This window comes from Eptesicus fuscus, chromosome 23, assembly GCF_027574615.1.
Source record: "Eptesicus fuscus isolate TK198812 chromosome 23, DD_ASM_mEF_20220401, whole genome shotgun sequence".
In the NCBI taxonomy this organism is placed as follows: domain Eukaryota; kingdom Metazoa; phylum Chordata; class Mammalia; order Chiroptera; family Vespertilionidae; genus Eptesicus; species Eptesicus fuscus.
The window spans coordinates 27,929,622-27,945,097 of NC_072495.1; the positions used below are offsets into that span (position 1 = coordinate 27,929,622).

At 64.4% G+C, this 15,476-nt stretch overlaps 1 protein-coding gene across 1 annotated transcript; it reads left to right on the forward strand.

The window, feature by feature from the left end:
• Positions 1-4,044: 4,044 nt before the first annotated feature.
• Positions 4,045-14,980, forward strand: TMEM132B (transmembrane protein 132B). Its single transcript, XM_054712723.1, has 7 exons — positions 4,045-4,058; positions 5,024-5,210; positions 8,701-8,844; positions 8,985-9,190; positions 10,529-10,799; positions 12,129-12,320; positions 13,817-14,980. Exons 2-7 carry the CDS (start codon positions 5,208-5,210, stop codon positions 14,978-14,980), a joined length of 1,980 nt encoding a protein of 659 aa, XP_054568698.1. The 5' UTR covers positions 4,045-4,058; positions 5,024-5,207.
• The last annotated feature ends 496 nt before the right edge of the window (positions 14,981-15,476 follow it).

Consider the following 15,476-nt stretch of genomic DNA (forward strand, 5'->3'; position numbering starts at 1 on the left):
CTGACCGGGAATGGAGCTGTGACCTCCTGGTTCAGAGGTCGACGCTCAGTCACTGAGCCCCACCAGCCGGGCTCTACCGGCACATTCTCGCCATCTGCTTCGGGCGAAGTGCTCACTGCCCCCTCCCCCCACAGGATCAAGGCGGCCGCGGGCGTGAAAATCGTGGCCGTGAGGGTCAGCAGCGAGGAGCAGTGGGCCGTCCAGGAGGAGATCGACAACAGCGGCGCTCAGGCCACGGCCACGCTCACCTGTGCGGGTCCCCACCTGGACCCGCGGGGCAGGTAAGTGCCCGCCGAGGGCCGCCGGCTGCCTGGGCAGCGGGGGGTGGGGGGTGGGGGGCGGGGGCGGGGGGGCGGGCGTGGCTGCAGAAGCTGGGGGCGCGAACAGGTGTGCATGCGCAGCCACGCCCGCCTGTGGTGAGGGACGCGCTCCTCGGGGCCGTCCCCCAGCCGCAGCCTGGAGCGGCCGGCGGCTGCAGGGACGCCTCGCGGGGAGGCGTGTATCCTCTCTGCGCTCGGTCCCCGGGAGCGACAGCCTCCGAAATGCCCCGAGCCCCCCTGGCCACCGCGCCGGCGTTGACAACCGCCGCTGAAGAATTCTGTGGTATTACGGGGCCCCGGCCGGTGTGGCTCAGTGGATGGAGCGTCAGCCTGCGGACTGAAGGGTCCCGGGTTCGATTCCGGTCAAGGGCAGGTAGCTTGGCTGCGGGCTCGGTCAACGGGCCCACCCGTGGGGAAACCAATCGCCGTGTCCCTCTCTGTGTCCCTCCCCCTCCCGCCCACTCGCCCCAAAAACCGGTGGAGGAATCTCCTTGGCTGAGGATTCACACACAAACAGTTTGAACGCAATTGTTCTCGTGATCGCTGCCGTTTGCCCTGACGGTCGAAGGACGAGATGGGGGGGCGGCCGCTCAGTCACCGGCTCTGGGTGCCTCAAGGCTGCCATTTCCTGGACGTCACCCCTGGGTACGGGCCTGCGGCTTCGGAACGCTGAGCCGGGTGAACTTGGCGTTGATGGCCGGCACCGGTCTTCTCCAGCCTTCGCTTTAAAAAAAAAATAAAAAAAATATTTTTATGGATGTCAGAGAGGAAGGGAGAGGGAGAGAGAGAAACATCCATGAGGAGAGAGCATCATGGATCGGCTGCCTCCTGCACGCCCCCCAATGGGGATCGAGCCCACACCCCGGGCCTGTGCCCTGACCGGAATCGAACCCAGACCTCCCGGTTCCCAGGTGGACGCTCCGCCATCCCAGCCGGGGTCCCCTCTGCAGTGTCTTTGCCCCTTTACTCTCTGTCGCTCATCACCTACTCTCGTACCTGGCTCTCTCTCTCTCCTTCTCGATGATCTAAACTCTTCGAAGTCATCGTGTCAGGCACAGAGGGAATGAATGAATGCATGAATGACTGAATGAGGGACAAGGCGGGGGCTGGGAGCATGAGGAGTGGGGAGACCGGGGGGGCCTGCCGTTCCCAGCGGGGCTGTGCGGGCCGTGGCCACCGCGTTGGGTTTTGCAGAAGAGATGAAAAGGCTACCAGAGAAGCAAAGCGGCTGCACAAGTGGTTACATAATTCCTGGGCGGCTCGCCTCCCGCGCTCGCTCCGTCTCCTCCGGTCCCTGACCTCCCCGGGGCCGGGGGGGCGGGGGGGGGGGGGATGCACGGGGATTTATGCTCCCTCCTGTCCCTCCAGCACCCGCTCCGCCATCTGCATAAACAATTGCTTCTTTAGACACGTTTCTGTTGGATTGTGCTATCAAATGAGGTGTGAGACACAGGCCCTCCACGCCGCGCGGTGCACGCCTCCCTCCCAAACCCCGCGGCGGAGAGCGGCCGTCTCCGGTTGACAACCCCGGGCGGCATCGGCCTCTTCACGGAATAGAATGTACCCACCGCCTGACGCCCTGCGATAAGGATTGGAAATGTGATGTTCGGGCAGCCCCGACCCGCTCGGCGGGCGAGGCGGGGGAGGTCTTAATTTGGAGCGTTTTAATGAGCGCGCAGCGAGAGGGCGCGTGAGGGGGGAGAGGAGAGCGGCCGATAAGGCCTGGCGCGGCCGCACGCACGAGGAGAGAGGCGATTAGGAGCATAAGCGAATGGGAGCGTGTTCCCAACAGATAACACGGAACCGTCAGGGGAGGAGGGCGGGACGGCGGCGGGCGATTTGCCTCGAGGCCACGTGTGGCCCGAGGGCTCGGGGCGAGGTTGCGCGTGGAAGGGTTCCCGCCGGGCGGGGTGGGGGGGGGGGGGGGAGGGACCCCGACCTCAGAGAAATGAGCTGCGACCCCGTATGTTGTCGGCTGCCAGGAGGGCGTCGTCCGCCGGAACAGAGGTGGAGGGAAGCTCAGAGGGACTCACGGGCTAAAACCTGGGACAGACTTATTTTTAAGTTTTTTTATTTCTTTTTTTATCCTTTATTTTTCAATTTTATTTATTTATTTAAAAATATATATTTTATTCGTTTTTTACAGGGAGGAAGGGAGAGGGATAGAGAGTTAGAAACATCGATGAGAGAGAATCATGGATCGGCTGCCTCCTGCACGCCCCCCACTGGGGATGGAGCCTGAAACCCGGGCCTGTGCCCTGACTGGGAATCGAACCCTGACCTCCTGGTTCCCAGGTCGACGCTCCGCCCCTGAGCCACGCCGGCTGGGCCAGCGGCCGTCCTGCTGGGGGGGGTGGTGTGAGCCGGAGGAGGGCCCGTTACGAACCCCCGGTGTTAATCTCTCTGCTGTCTGAGGCGGGATGGAGCCACCGCTCCCCTGAACGGGGGGTTGGGGGGTGTGTGTGACTGCAGTCGGGAATGAGGAATGCCAGGGGCTGTGGTTAAACGCCGGCCGATGGGCTGACGGATCGGCTGTCACCGGCCTCTCGCTGGAAAGGGGAGGAAAATGCGATTTAATTATTTTCAAAACCTAACAGCGGCGGCGGCGACGAGTGGGGGGCAGCTTGACGCCCAGCGCGTCCCTCGCGCGGCCACGCGGTTCCCAGGGAGGCGGGGACCCAGCGCTGCCCTCGGTGAGACGCCGAGGAGGACGGTGTGTTCCCGGAGCCCCAGGCTCCGACCTGCGTCACCGCAGAGCGGCCGCGGCCCGGGGCGGGGAGGGCGGGGGCGGGTCCCCTGTGTCCAGGCGGCTCATGGCCCACGAGCCCGTTTTGTGTGACTTGGAGAGTGTCCTCCCCCCCTCACCCCCCCTTCATTGTGGGGCAACACTGAGCCCATCAGGAGATTTGACTTAAAAATACACGTTCCTGCCCGGCCGCGGTGACTCAGTGGTCGAGTGTTGACCTTTGAACCAGAAGGTCAGGGTTCAATTCCCGGTCAGGGCACAGGCCCGGGTTTCGGGCTCCATCCCCAGTGGGGGGCGTGCAGGAGGCAGCCGGTCCATGATTCTCTCTCCTCATTGATGTTTCTCTCTCTCTCTCTCTCCCTCTCCCTTCCTCTCTGAAATCAATGAATCAATAAAAATATATTTAAAAAAAAGAAAAAGAAAAGAAAGGAAAATCAGTGGGAAAAACATCCCTGGGTGAGGATCTAAAAAAACAACAATAAACACAAACCAACTAAAACCCGCGTTATTGAAAAGCTTCCCCAGCGTGACCCCTTCCCGAAGGTCACGGACAGAGTCCGGGTCTGTCTGGAGGCTGAGACGGCGTCCGGCGGGGGCCGAGCGGGGAAACGCCTTCTCTCGTGTCCTGTCCTCCACGCTGCCCTGGAGATGCCGAGGGCAAGTCGCCTCTTCGGCTCTGCGGGTCCTGGGACAGGTGACCGCCCCCCCCCCCCCCCCCCCCCCCCGTGCGGCCAGTCACATGCCCTCGGGGCCGCCCGGCCTCGTCGGGGACGGTCTGGGCAGCTTGTCGGAACCCCTGCCCCGGGCGCGGGGCCAGGCCCCACAGAAGCCGCCCTTGTCCCGGCTGCCTGGGCGACGGTCGGCTGCCGCACGTGGCCGGGCGCTGAATGGCGCTTTCACGCAGGGCTCCTCGGAGCTCGGGGCCGGCTCCGGCTGCGGCCGCGGTGCCCGCCAGGCCTGGGAGGGCGCCAGGGTCCCGCTGCCAGAAGCAGGTGGCGACGGGCACGGTGCGGGCGGTGCGGGCGGACACAGCCGCGTCTGGAAGGAGAGGAAGCGCAGTGTGGGCCCCCCTGCCTCCCGCTCCCGGCTCGGCGCTCACCGGGGCCTGTTCAGGCCGAGCGTGCAGGGAGAGGGGGCGGGGGCACCTGCGTAAGCCAGGAGTCATGTGTGCGCGCGCACACACGTGTGTTTGCATGCATGCACCTGTGAGCGTGCGCACACACATACATGGGTGGACAGCCCCTCGGCGGACGGCGCCGCGTCCTTGGCGAGGACCTTGCTCCCCGTCTCAGCAGGGGAACGCGGGGACGGGAATAAACTGGGCATCGCTGACCCCCGGTGACCAGGCGCCGGCAGGCCTCCGCGGCCCCCGGGGGAGCCCAGCCGGCCAGCGTGCACGGGCGCGACCCCGCGACCCCGGCTTCATTAGCAGCCGCTCTCACCGGGGCGCCGAGCAGCCCGCCGGGCAGCGGCAGGGTCCCCGTCTAATGAGGCCCTTTCCCGGCACAGGAGAGAGCGGGACAGAGCGGGCTCTAGGGAAAGTGATTCCGGCTGGCTGTGTGTGTGGCGCTCCTCTTTTTATTTCTTTAAAATATTTTTATTGATCTCAGAGGGGAAGGGAGAGGGAGAGAGAGAGGAACATCGGTGCTGAGGGAGACTCACGGATCGGCTGCCTCCTGCACGCCCCCCACTGGGGACCCAGCCTGCACCCTGGGCCTGTGCCCTTGACCTGAATTGAACCCGGGACCCTTCGCTGTTCAGGACGAGGCTCTATCCACTGCAGGGCGTGGTTTCTTGCATTTGGGTTTAATTCCCATTGGCTGGAAAGTGCCAGGGTTGGATCGGCTGAGTGAGGTCGTGTGGCGGCCATGCCTCGTGCTGACAGAGGGGACGTGGCCGTTCATCGCACGCTTGTTCTCGGGGGTGGGTGGCCCTGTGACACGCGTCTCTGTTCCAGGGTGAACGGCTCCCTCTCGGAGATCCTGCAGGTGGACCTGGGGGTGGACAACAGCAGCGACCTGGCCGGGGCCCAGCCCGTCACGTGGCAGGTGGAGTACCCGGCGGAGGACGCAGCGGGCGAGCTCGTGGTCTCGGAGATCTTCGTCAGCCAGACCAGCTTCGTGGGCATCGTGCCCCTCGCGATGGTGAGCGAGGCAGGCTCCGGGGAGGCGTCGCAGAGTTTTCTTTGCGCGCTTTAAATAATACGTTTTTTTTTTTTTATTGATGTCAGAGAGGAAGGGAGAGGGAGAGAGAGAGAAACATCAGTGATGAGAGAGTCATGGATCGGCTGCCTCCTGCTCGCCCCACACGGGGGATCGAGCCCGCAGCCGGGCCTGTGCCCTGAGGTGGGTGTGTGTGCTGTGCACTCTGCACACTCCTGGCTGTCAGTGTCCCCCCGGCGGCTGCGCTGCACGTGGGCGTGGTTTCTTGCATTTGGGTTTAATTCCCATTGGCGGGAAAGTGCCAGGGTTGGATTGGTGGATGGGTCGTGTGTCACAGTGTAACTCTTGGATCGGCTGAGTGAGGTCGTGTGTCACAGTGTAACTCTTGGATCGGCTGAGTGAGGTCGTGTGTGACAATGTAACTCTTGGATCGGCTGAGTGAGGTCGTGTGTGACAATGTAACTCTGGGATCGGCTGAGTGAGGTCGTGTGTGACAATGTAACTCTGGGATCGGCTGAGTGAGGTCGTGGGTTACAATGTAACTCTTGGATCGGCTGAGTGAGGTCGTGTGTTACAATGTAACTCTTGGATCGGCTGAGTGAGGTCGTGTGTTACAATGTAACTCTGGGATGGGCTGAGTGAGGGCGTGTGTGACAGTGTAACTCTTGGGCCGCTCTGAAGCGTGGTTCCGAAGTGGCTCCCAGGACAGAGCCGCTCTACGCTGAGTGACCTGCCCAGGGGACCTGACAAGCTGACCCTGGGGCGCCTGCCTCTGTCTCCGCTCTGTATGAGGACACCAGCCAGACACCAGCCTTTGAACGTAGGGCCCACCCTCGCCTCATCCAGTGTGACCTCATCGTCACGAATTCCAGGCGCCAAGACCCCGGCTGATTGGGGCGGGAGCAGCCCTGGCTGGAACTTCCTCTTCGTGGGAGAGGGACTCACAGGCGACTCCTCCTGGGGCGCCCACTAGGTGGCGCGCACAGACCAGCTTGTGGCCATACTTGCCTTGGGCTCCCCTACCCAGAGGGCTCCATGGACACCTGCCCCTGGCCCGTCCTGTCCCCAGTTAACCGACTGCCCATCAAACCACATGCATCAAGCCCTTTATTCACCTGGGGTTCCCAACTCCTCCACGTGTGAGGAACGGAGGCTCCATCCTGCAGCCCCGCCTGGACTCCTCCCAGCACCTGCTCCTGCATCTGCTCCTGCTCCTGCTCCTGCTCCTGCTCCTGCACCTTCACCTGCTCCTGCACCTGCTCCTGCACCTGCACCTGCTCCTGCTCCTGCACCTGCTCCTGCACCTGCACCTGCTCCTGGACCTGCACCTGCTCCTGGACCTGCACCTGCACCTGCTCCTGCACCTGCTCCTGCTCCTGCTCCTGCACCTGCTCCTGCTCCTGCACCTGCTCCTGCTCCTGCACCTGCACCTGCTCCTGCACCTGCACCTGCTCCTGCTCCTGCACCTGCTCCTGCTCCTGCACCTGCACCTGCTCCTGCACCTGCTCCTGCACCTGCACCTGCTCCTGCACCTGCACCTGCTCCTGCACCTGCACCTGCACCTGCTCCTGCTCCTGCTCCTGCACCTGCTCCTGCTCCTGCACCTGCTCCTGCTCCTGCTCCTGCACCTGCACCTGCTCCTGCACCTGCTCCTGCACCTGCTCCTGCACCTGCTCCTGCTCCTGCTCCTGCACCTGCTCCTGCACCTGCTCCTGCTCCTGCACCTGCACCTGCACCTGCTCCTGCACCTGCTCCTGCACCTGCTCCTGCACCTGCTCCTGCTCCTGCACCTGCACCTGCTCCTGCTCCTGCACCTGCACCTGCACCTGCTCCTGCACCTGCTCCTGCACCTGCTCCTGCTCCTGCTCCTGCACCTGCACCTGCTCCTGCACCTGCTCCTGCACCTGCTCCTGCACCTGCTCCTGCTCCTGCTCCTGCACCTGCTCCTGCTCCTGCACCTGTTCCTGCTCCTGCTCCTGCTCCTGCACCTGCTCCTGGCCACTTGGAAAGGTGCAGCCTCCCTCAGCCAACACCTCTGCCTGGCCTGCAGCTGGATGGATGCCTGCGTGTGGCTTTTTCCCCTTGAAATGTTTTATAGTTTTCATCGAAAAGGATGTACGTTCATTATAAAGATTTTAAACAACGTGAGGAGAAATAAAAACCCCAGCAGCCCCAATAGGACTGAGCAGTATTGTAGAACCACCGCTGGACGGAACTGTTCTAAGTCCACACGTGTTCTAAGCCCACACGTGTGTGGAGAGCCGGCTGGACCGAGAGCCGACGACCCCAGACTCTGGGACAAGAGGCCACACTGTTTCTGCTTCCTAAGCAGGAACCCCCCTTCACTCCGACACAGGGAAGACCGAGTTCTCGCCTGGAATTTCCGAACCTGGGAAACCACGACTCAGTGCACGGACCCTGGTCTTTAACACACGGCGCCGAGGCCGGGGGGGGGGGGGGGGAGTTTGTGGTGAAATCAGGCCGCGGATTGGAGCCCTTCTTCTTTTTTTGTAAAAAACAATTTATTTTTGGATCATTTAAACCGGAGAGCCTTACTCATTGGCTTCAGAATCACAGGGGGCCGGCTGGCCACGTGGATCCCTGCCCGGGGGCCGGACCCCAAGCTCTCCCTCCCGCCCGCGTCCCCTCCTGCTCCGCACCGGCTCTCCTGGCCTCGAAGGCGGCCTCGTGCGCTCCCGGCCAGGGATGGGGACAGCCACGCGGGGGATGAGCCCCTCCCCCAAACACGTGTTCTCCGCGCGGAGCGTTGGGTACACACAGACACAGACACAGAAGAGAACGGAACGCGTCTCCCCGCCTTCCCCGCCCTGGAGGCCACGGCGACGGGCTGCCTCCAGCGTCTCTCCCGGCGTCTCGGTGACAACGTGCTGGACATGTTTTACTTCTTTTAGAAAAGAAATGTCTTCATTGATTTCAGAGAGGGAGGGAGAGGGAGAGAGAAACATCAGTGATGAGAGAGAATCATGGACTGGCTGCCTCCTGCACGCCCCCCACTGGGGATGGAGCCTGCAACCCGGGCCTGTGCCCTGACCGGGAATCGAACTGTGACCTCCTGGTTCACAGGTCAATGCTCAACCCCTGAGCCACACCAGCCGGGCTTTTTTTTAAAAAAAATCTATTCAGATTGTTTTCAAACACTCATGACGAAGTTGATGTTTTCTGTGGCCCAGAGCTGTTCTATTCAGACTTAATCTCAGCGACAAAGCATTAAGCTGCTCACCCACTGAGCCTGAGCCCTGATGGACATTGGGGGGGGGGCGGGGGGGGCCCTGATGAACATGGGGGGGGCGGGGGGGCCCCCTGGGCCGTGTGAGGTGAGCCTCAGGGGCACGGGCGGCTGGGAGTCGCAGAAGGAGACCTCCGGGGGGAGGGGGCCCCCACTCCGTGCCCCCCCCCCCGCACGCCCCCGCGCCCGGCGTCCCGGCTGCTGACACGCGCCCCTCCCCCGCAGGACACGGAGATCCTGAACACGGCCATCCTGACCGGCAGGGCCGTCTCGGTGCCCGTCCGGGTGGTGGCCGTGCAGGAGGACGGCTCCGTGGTGAACGTGTCGGAGGCGCTGGAGTGCCGCTCCGCGGACGAGGACGTCGTTAAGGTGCTGCCCGCGTCCCCCCGGCCCCCCCGCAGCCCGGCCCGTTGGGGTCCGGCCCCTTGGGGGCCCCCTTTTCTGTCAGGGTCCCCAGCGTTCACTGTCCTTCCCGCTGATACGTCTCGGGGTTCCCCCCCCCCCCCCAGGTCTCCGAGCGCTGCGACGCCGTGTTTGTGAACGGGAAGGAGATGCGGGGCCGGGTGGACACGCCCGTGAGCTTCACGCACCAGCACTTCGCCGCCCAGCTGGAGCTCACGGTCTGGGCGCCGCGGCTGCCGCTGCAGATCGACGTCTCGGACACGGAGCTGAGCCAGGTCAAGGGCTGGAGGGTCCCCGTGGCCCCCAACAGGAGGTGAGGCGCGGCGGGGGGGGGGCCGGCAGGCAGGCCGGCAGGCAGGCAGACGGAGACCCTCCCGGGGACGCAGCCTGCGGGACAGGAAATGAAACGGGAAAATGCCCCGGACGCGGCGGCCGGCGGGCCTCAGGGGTCGAGCATCGGCCCCGGAACCACGAGGTCGGGGTTCGGTTCCCGGGCGGGACACGTGCCGGGGTCGCGTGCAGGAGGCAGCTGCCGGATGGCTCTGTCTCTCTGTCCCCCTCTCCCTTCCTCTCTCTCTAAAAGAGCAATAAAAACACGTATTTCTTAAAAAAGGAAACATTGAAAACAACGCCTACGCGTGGCTGCCCCCCCTCCGGACACACGTCCCCATCCTCTGGCGGCCCCAGGCGGTCACAGCCCCAGGGCAGGGCCGATGGAGCGGAGGGGGCGTCGGCCTCACCCCGGGACCCTCCCGAGCCCCACGCACCTGGGGGAAGGCGAGGGGCAGCCATTCTCTTTATTGTTTATTTATTTACTTGTTTTTGTTCAGCCTCACCCGAGGATGTTTTCCCATTGAATTTTAGAGAGAGGACGGGAGTGGGAGGGAGAGAGAGAGAGAGAGAGAGAGAGAGTCATCGCTGTGAGAGCGGCTCATCCATTGGTTGCCTCCCACGTGCGCCCTAACCAGGGTCGGGGGTTAAGCCTGCAACCCGGGTCCGTGCCCTTGACCAGAATCGAACCTGGACCCTTCAGTCTTCAGGCCGACGCTCTGTCCACTGAGCCACACCGGCCAGGGCAGGGCAGTCATTCTTCTTGTTAATTCTCACCCGCGGATATTTTTCTAACGATTTTTAGAGAGAGTGGGAGGGCGGGAGGGGAGAGAGAGAGAGAGAGAGAGAGAGAGAGAGAGAGAGAGACATCAATGTGACTCTTGCCTGGGGCCGGGGTTGGAACCTGCCGCCCAGGCAGGAGCCCTTGACTGGAAATCGAACCCGAGACCGTCTAGCCACTGAGCCACACCGGCCAGGCCCGGGGCAGCCGTGCTGCCCACCTCCAGGTGAGGGGCCCGGGCACCCGCCCACGGCCACAGGCGTGGACATCGGCGGCCCACGGCGCTTCCCGACCCCGACCTCGGGCTCCCTGCCCCGGCCGCGGTCCCGCGCCAGCTGCGCGGGGGGGCGGCTTTCGAAGCCGCCGGTTCGGAGAGAGGCGCCCACCGGTGAGGGCGGGCGGGGCCCCTCCCGTGTTCCACGCAGCGGGCAGCACGGGGCCGGCGGTCTGAGGGGCTGGCGAGCCCGGGGCGGGCGGGGGGGACACCAGGCCCGTGCCGCCTCCGCCCCGGTGACCCCCCCGTGGTCTGCTCGTGCCCAGGCCCACGCGGGACAGCGAGGACGAGGAGGACGAGGAGCGGAAGGGGCGGGGGTGCTCGCTGCAGTACCAGCACGCCCTGGTGCGCGTCCTCACCCAGTTCGTGGCCGAGGCGCCCGACCCGGGCCGGCTGAGCCACCTGCTGGGCCCCGACTGGCAGCTGGACGTCACCGACCTGGTGCTGGGCTTCCTGACGGTGGAGGACCCGCGCGTGGCGCAGCTGCAGGGCGGCCGGACCCTGGCGGGCCGCGAGCCGGGCATCACCTCCGTGCAGGTACGCGCGCCCCCCGCCGGCCCCGCCTGGCAGGTGCAGGCGTGTGTGTGTGTATGTGTGTGTGTGTGTGTGTGTGTGTGAGTGTGTGTGTGAGTGTGTGTGTGTGTGCGTGTGTGAGTGTGTGTGTGTGTATGTGTGTGTGTGTGAGAGTGTGTATGTGTGTGTGTGTGTGAGTGTGTGCGTGTGTGAGTGTGTGCGTGTGTGAGTGTGTGTGAGTGAGTGTGTGTGTGCACGTGTGAGTGTGTGTGTGTGTGCGCGTGCGCGTGTGTGAGTGTGTGTGAGTGTGTGTGTATGTGTGCGTGTGTGTGTGTGTGTGAGTGTGTATGTGTGTGTGAGTGTGTGTGTGTGTGAGTGTGTGTGTGTGTGTGTGTGTGAGTGAGTGTGTGTGTGTGTATGTGTGTGTGTATGTGTGTGTGAGTGAGTGTGTGTGTGTGTGAGTGTGTGTGTGTGTATGTGTGTGTGAACTGGTGAGTGTGTGTGAGTGTGTATGTGTGTGTGAGTGTGTGTATGTGTGTGTGTGCGTGTGTGTGAGTGTGTGTGTGTGTGTGTATGTGTGTGTGTGTGTGAGTGTGTATGTGTGTGTGTGTGAGTGTGTGTGTGTGTGTGTGTGTGTGTGTGTGTGTGTGTGTGCACGCACCTGTGAGAGCCACCGGCTGCAGGTGCAGTCACCCATTTGTTTTATTTCTTTATGCCCCCCCTTCCCCCCATGGACCCCCTCCAGGCCCCCCCCTCCCCGGCCTTCCCCTCCCTGTCGTCCGTGTCCGTGGGGGATGCATGTGTGCACACAAGGGCCTCGGTGGATCACCTCCCGCCCACGCGCCCTCCCCCGCCTTCCCCCCGAGATTCCGCACTCTGTTCCGTGCTCACCAGCTTTTTATTTTTTTAAAAACAACTCTTGAACATTTTATTTTATTTATTTATTTTTAACATATTTTATTGATTTTTTACAGAGAGGAAGGGAGAGAGAGAGAGGGAGAGAGATTGGTTACCTCCTGCATGTGCCCGACCTGGGGGTTCTAACCCTTGACCCTTTGGTGCACCGGCCGACGCTCTAACCACTGAGCCACGCGGCCCGGGCTAGCTGCTGCCTTCCAGTTCACGCAGGGCCCCCCCGTGGGGGACACCCTGCCGCTGCCAGGGGCCGGAGGAAAGGGAGGAACGCGGACCAGGGCGATGGCTCTCAGGCCCGCAGGCGGCCGGCGGGTGAGCGCTGAGCTGCACAGGGTCCCACCAGCCTTCTCCGTTGGCAGAGAGCGTGGGGGTGGGGCCGCGGGGGGCCGTGTGAACGTGGAGCGTGGGGCCCCCACGGCCGCTCTCCCGCCGCCGCAGGTCCTCTCGCCCCGGTCGGACTCCATCCTGGCCGAGAAGACGGTGACGGTGCTGGAGGACCGCGTGGCCATCGCCGACCTGGGCGTGCAGCTGGTGGCCGGCCTGTCGCTGTCCCTGCAGCCGCACCCGGCCGACCGCAGAGCCATCGTCTCCACGGTGACGGCCCAGGACGTCCTCCAGGCCCCTGGGCAGGTGAGGCCGGAGTCCGTCTGTCCTCGGTCAGCGGAGACCCCTTCCCTGTCCCCCCTGCCCCCCCCGCCCCCCCCGCCGTCCCCCCGGGCAGGCGGTCAGCACCGCTCTCGGATCCGGGCCGGGCGCTCGGGCTGCCTCCTGCGCGGCACCCGTCTGTGCTGTCTCGCAGCGCTCGGGGGAGCGGACGCGTTTGTCCTACACGGTTTGTTAAAAAACATGTTTTTATTGATTTTTCAGAGAGGAAGGGAGAGGGAGGGGAGAGAGAAACATCCGTGATGAGAGAGAGTCATGGACCGGCCGCCTCCTGCACGCCCCCCACTGGGGATGGAGCCTGCAACCCAGGCCTGTGCCCTTGACCGGGAATTGAACCCTGACCTCCTGGTTCAGAGGTCGACACTCAGCCCCGGAGCCACGCCGGCCGGGCCTCCTCGAATCTGTTTCTCTCCATCGGCCCTGTGCCCGGGTGCCATCGGCTCTGCCCACTGCTAAAGCCCGTATCGCCACCTCTGACACCCTCCCTGCTTTTAAACCGCCCGCGTCACCGGCGAGGGCCCCCGGGCCCCGTGGGCATCGGAGCCTCTTCCCGGCTCCTCCAGCCAACGCCGCCTTCAGCCCGCCGCGCGGCCTCCTGAGAAGGAAGGTTGGGGCGGGGGGTGGGGGGGGAGGCGGTGTTGGCTGCCCAGGAGGCTGATGGGCTGCACCTGAGTTTGGCTCAGATCCATCGCCCGACCTTTCCGAGTGTTTTCCGAAAGGTCAAAGCCGAACCCCGCGGCCCGGACGCGTGAATTAGCATGCGCCTCGCGTGCTAACGAGAGCATGGCGTTCGCTCCGCACGCCAGTGGGCCGGGCGTGCCCAGGGCTGTGCAAAGCGAGAAAATAGAGAGGTTTCTCCCCGGCCAGCGTGGCCCAGTGGTTAGAGCGCTGGCTCTCCCGCCGAAGGGCGGCAGGTTCGATCCCCGTCACAGGCTCGTCCCTGGGCGGCAGCTTCGGCCCGCGGCTGCATTCGGGAGGCAGCCAACCCACGGGTCTCTCTCACGTCGATGTCTCTCTCTCCCTCCCCCTCCTGCCTCCTTTGCACTCTCTCTGAAAATGATTGGAAAAAAGTACCCTCATGCCCTGGCCGGTGTGGCTCAGTGGACAGAGCGTCGGCCTGCAGACTGAAGGGTCCCGGGTTTGATTCCGGTCAAGGGCACAGGCCCGGGTTGTGGGCTCGATCCCCAGTAGGAGGCGTGCAGGAGGCAGCCGGTCCATGATTCTCTCTCATCATGGATGTTTCTCTCTCTCTCTCCCTCTCCCTTCCTCTCTGAAAGCAATAAAAATATATTTTAAAAAAATACCCTCGGGTGAGGATTCACAAAAACCAACCCCAAAACACCCTCAGGACGTCCCCTTTCCTCCGTCTGCGCGGCTAAGGCGCGGGGCAGGGACTCCGTTCCCGGTCGCGACCCGAAGGGACCCGCTGACCCCCAGGGGCGCTCTGGTCTCCTTTCCCCCAGGAGGCGATCGTCAGCGCGTGGATCCTGTTCAGCGACGGCGCGGTGACCCCCCTGGACATCTACGACCCCCAGGACTTCTCCGTGTCCCTCTCGTCGCTGGACGAAATGGTGGCGTCCGTGCGGCCGAGCCTGCAGCCCCAGTGGCCGGCGGTGGCCGCGGAGGGCGAGGGCCAGGGCCCCCTGGTGAAGCTGGAGCTGCTGATCAGCGAGCCCTGCCAGAAGTCCAAGAGGAAGAGCGTGCTCGCCGTGGGCAAGGGCAACGTCAAGGTCAAGTTCGACCCCCACGTCGACCGGGGCCACGGAGGCACCAACGACATCGAGGGCGTGAGCCGGGAGTACCAGGACCCGCTGAGCAACTCCATCCCGCGCGGGGGAGGCCGGGAGAGGGCGGCCCCGGGGCGGCCCCCCCACGGCGCCCCCTCCGGCCACGGCCCCGAGGACAGCGCCAACCGGAGCGCCACCCCGCCGCCGCCGTGGCCCCTGGGGAGGAAGGACACGAAGCGACCCCAGGGCGGCGGCGGCCCCGACGCCTCCACGAGCTTCCCCACGCAAGGGCGGTCGCAGGGACCCCACCCCGCCGCCGGCGACCTGACCGTGACCGCGCGGGGGCTCACCGACCTGGAGATCGGCATGTACGCGCTGCTGGGCGTCTTCTGCCTGGCCATCCTCGTCTTCCTGGCCAACTGCGTGGCGTTCGCCTGGAAGTACCGGCACAAGCGGCTGGCGGTGAGCGAGCAGGGCGCCCTCCCGCACTCGCACGACTGGGTGTGGCTGGGCCACGAGGTGGAGCTGCTGGAGAGCCCCGTGGACATCACGCTGCCGTCGGAGGAGGGCGCCGCGCTGGACCGGGGGCTGCCCTTCGAGGAGAGGAACTTCCTCCTGAACGGGGGCTCCCAGGAGGCGCTCCCCAGCCAGCTGCTCCGACCCCCCGACTACGTCTACGAGACGGACCCGCGGCACCCGCCCGCCACGCCCGCGGGCCCCAAGAGGAAGCGGGTCAAGTTCACGTCCTACACCACCATCCTGCCCGAGGAGGGCGGCGCCTACACCGACTCCATCCTGTTCCACGGCGAGGACAGCGTCAAGTGGGTGTGCGCGGACCTGGGCCGGGGGGACCCCCGGGACTTCCGGGGCTACATGGAGAGGCTGCGGGACCAGATGTGAGCCGCGGGGCGTCGGGATTCACCGTGATGCCTTCTGTCTTCGCGGCGGGGGAGCGGGGCGGGCGCGGGGCGCCAGGCGGCACGGCGCGGTGTCTGCGGGCCAGTCCGCCGGGTCCCCTCGGAGCAGGTCAGAGCGCGGGGAGGAGAGCCGCTGGGGTGTTTTTTTGTTATTTTGTTTTGTTTTTTAAAATAAATTTTTATTGACTTCAGAGAGGAAGGGGGAGAGAGAGGGAGAGAGAGAGAGAAACATCCACGATGAGAGAGAATCATGGATCGGCTGCCTCCTGCACGCCCCCCACTGGGGATCGAACCCGCACCCCGGGCCTGTGCCCTGACGGGGAATCGCACGGTGAAGGGGGTGCACGTTGGGAGATGTCCCTGAAACGGGTCTGTGGGTCCTGGAGAAACGCCCCCCGGAGTCTCACCGCTGCCTGGTCCCGGCGCCGTGCCGCTGGGACACACCCGCCCGAAGGACATGGCTCGTCGTCCCGGGACGC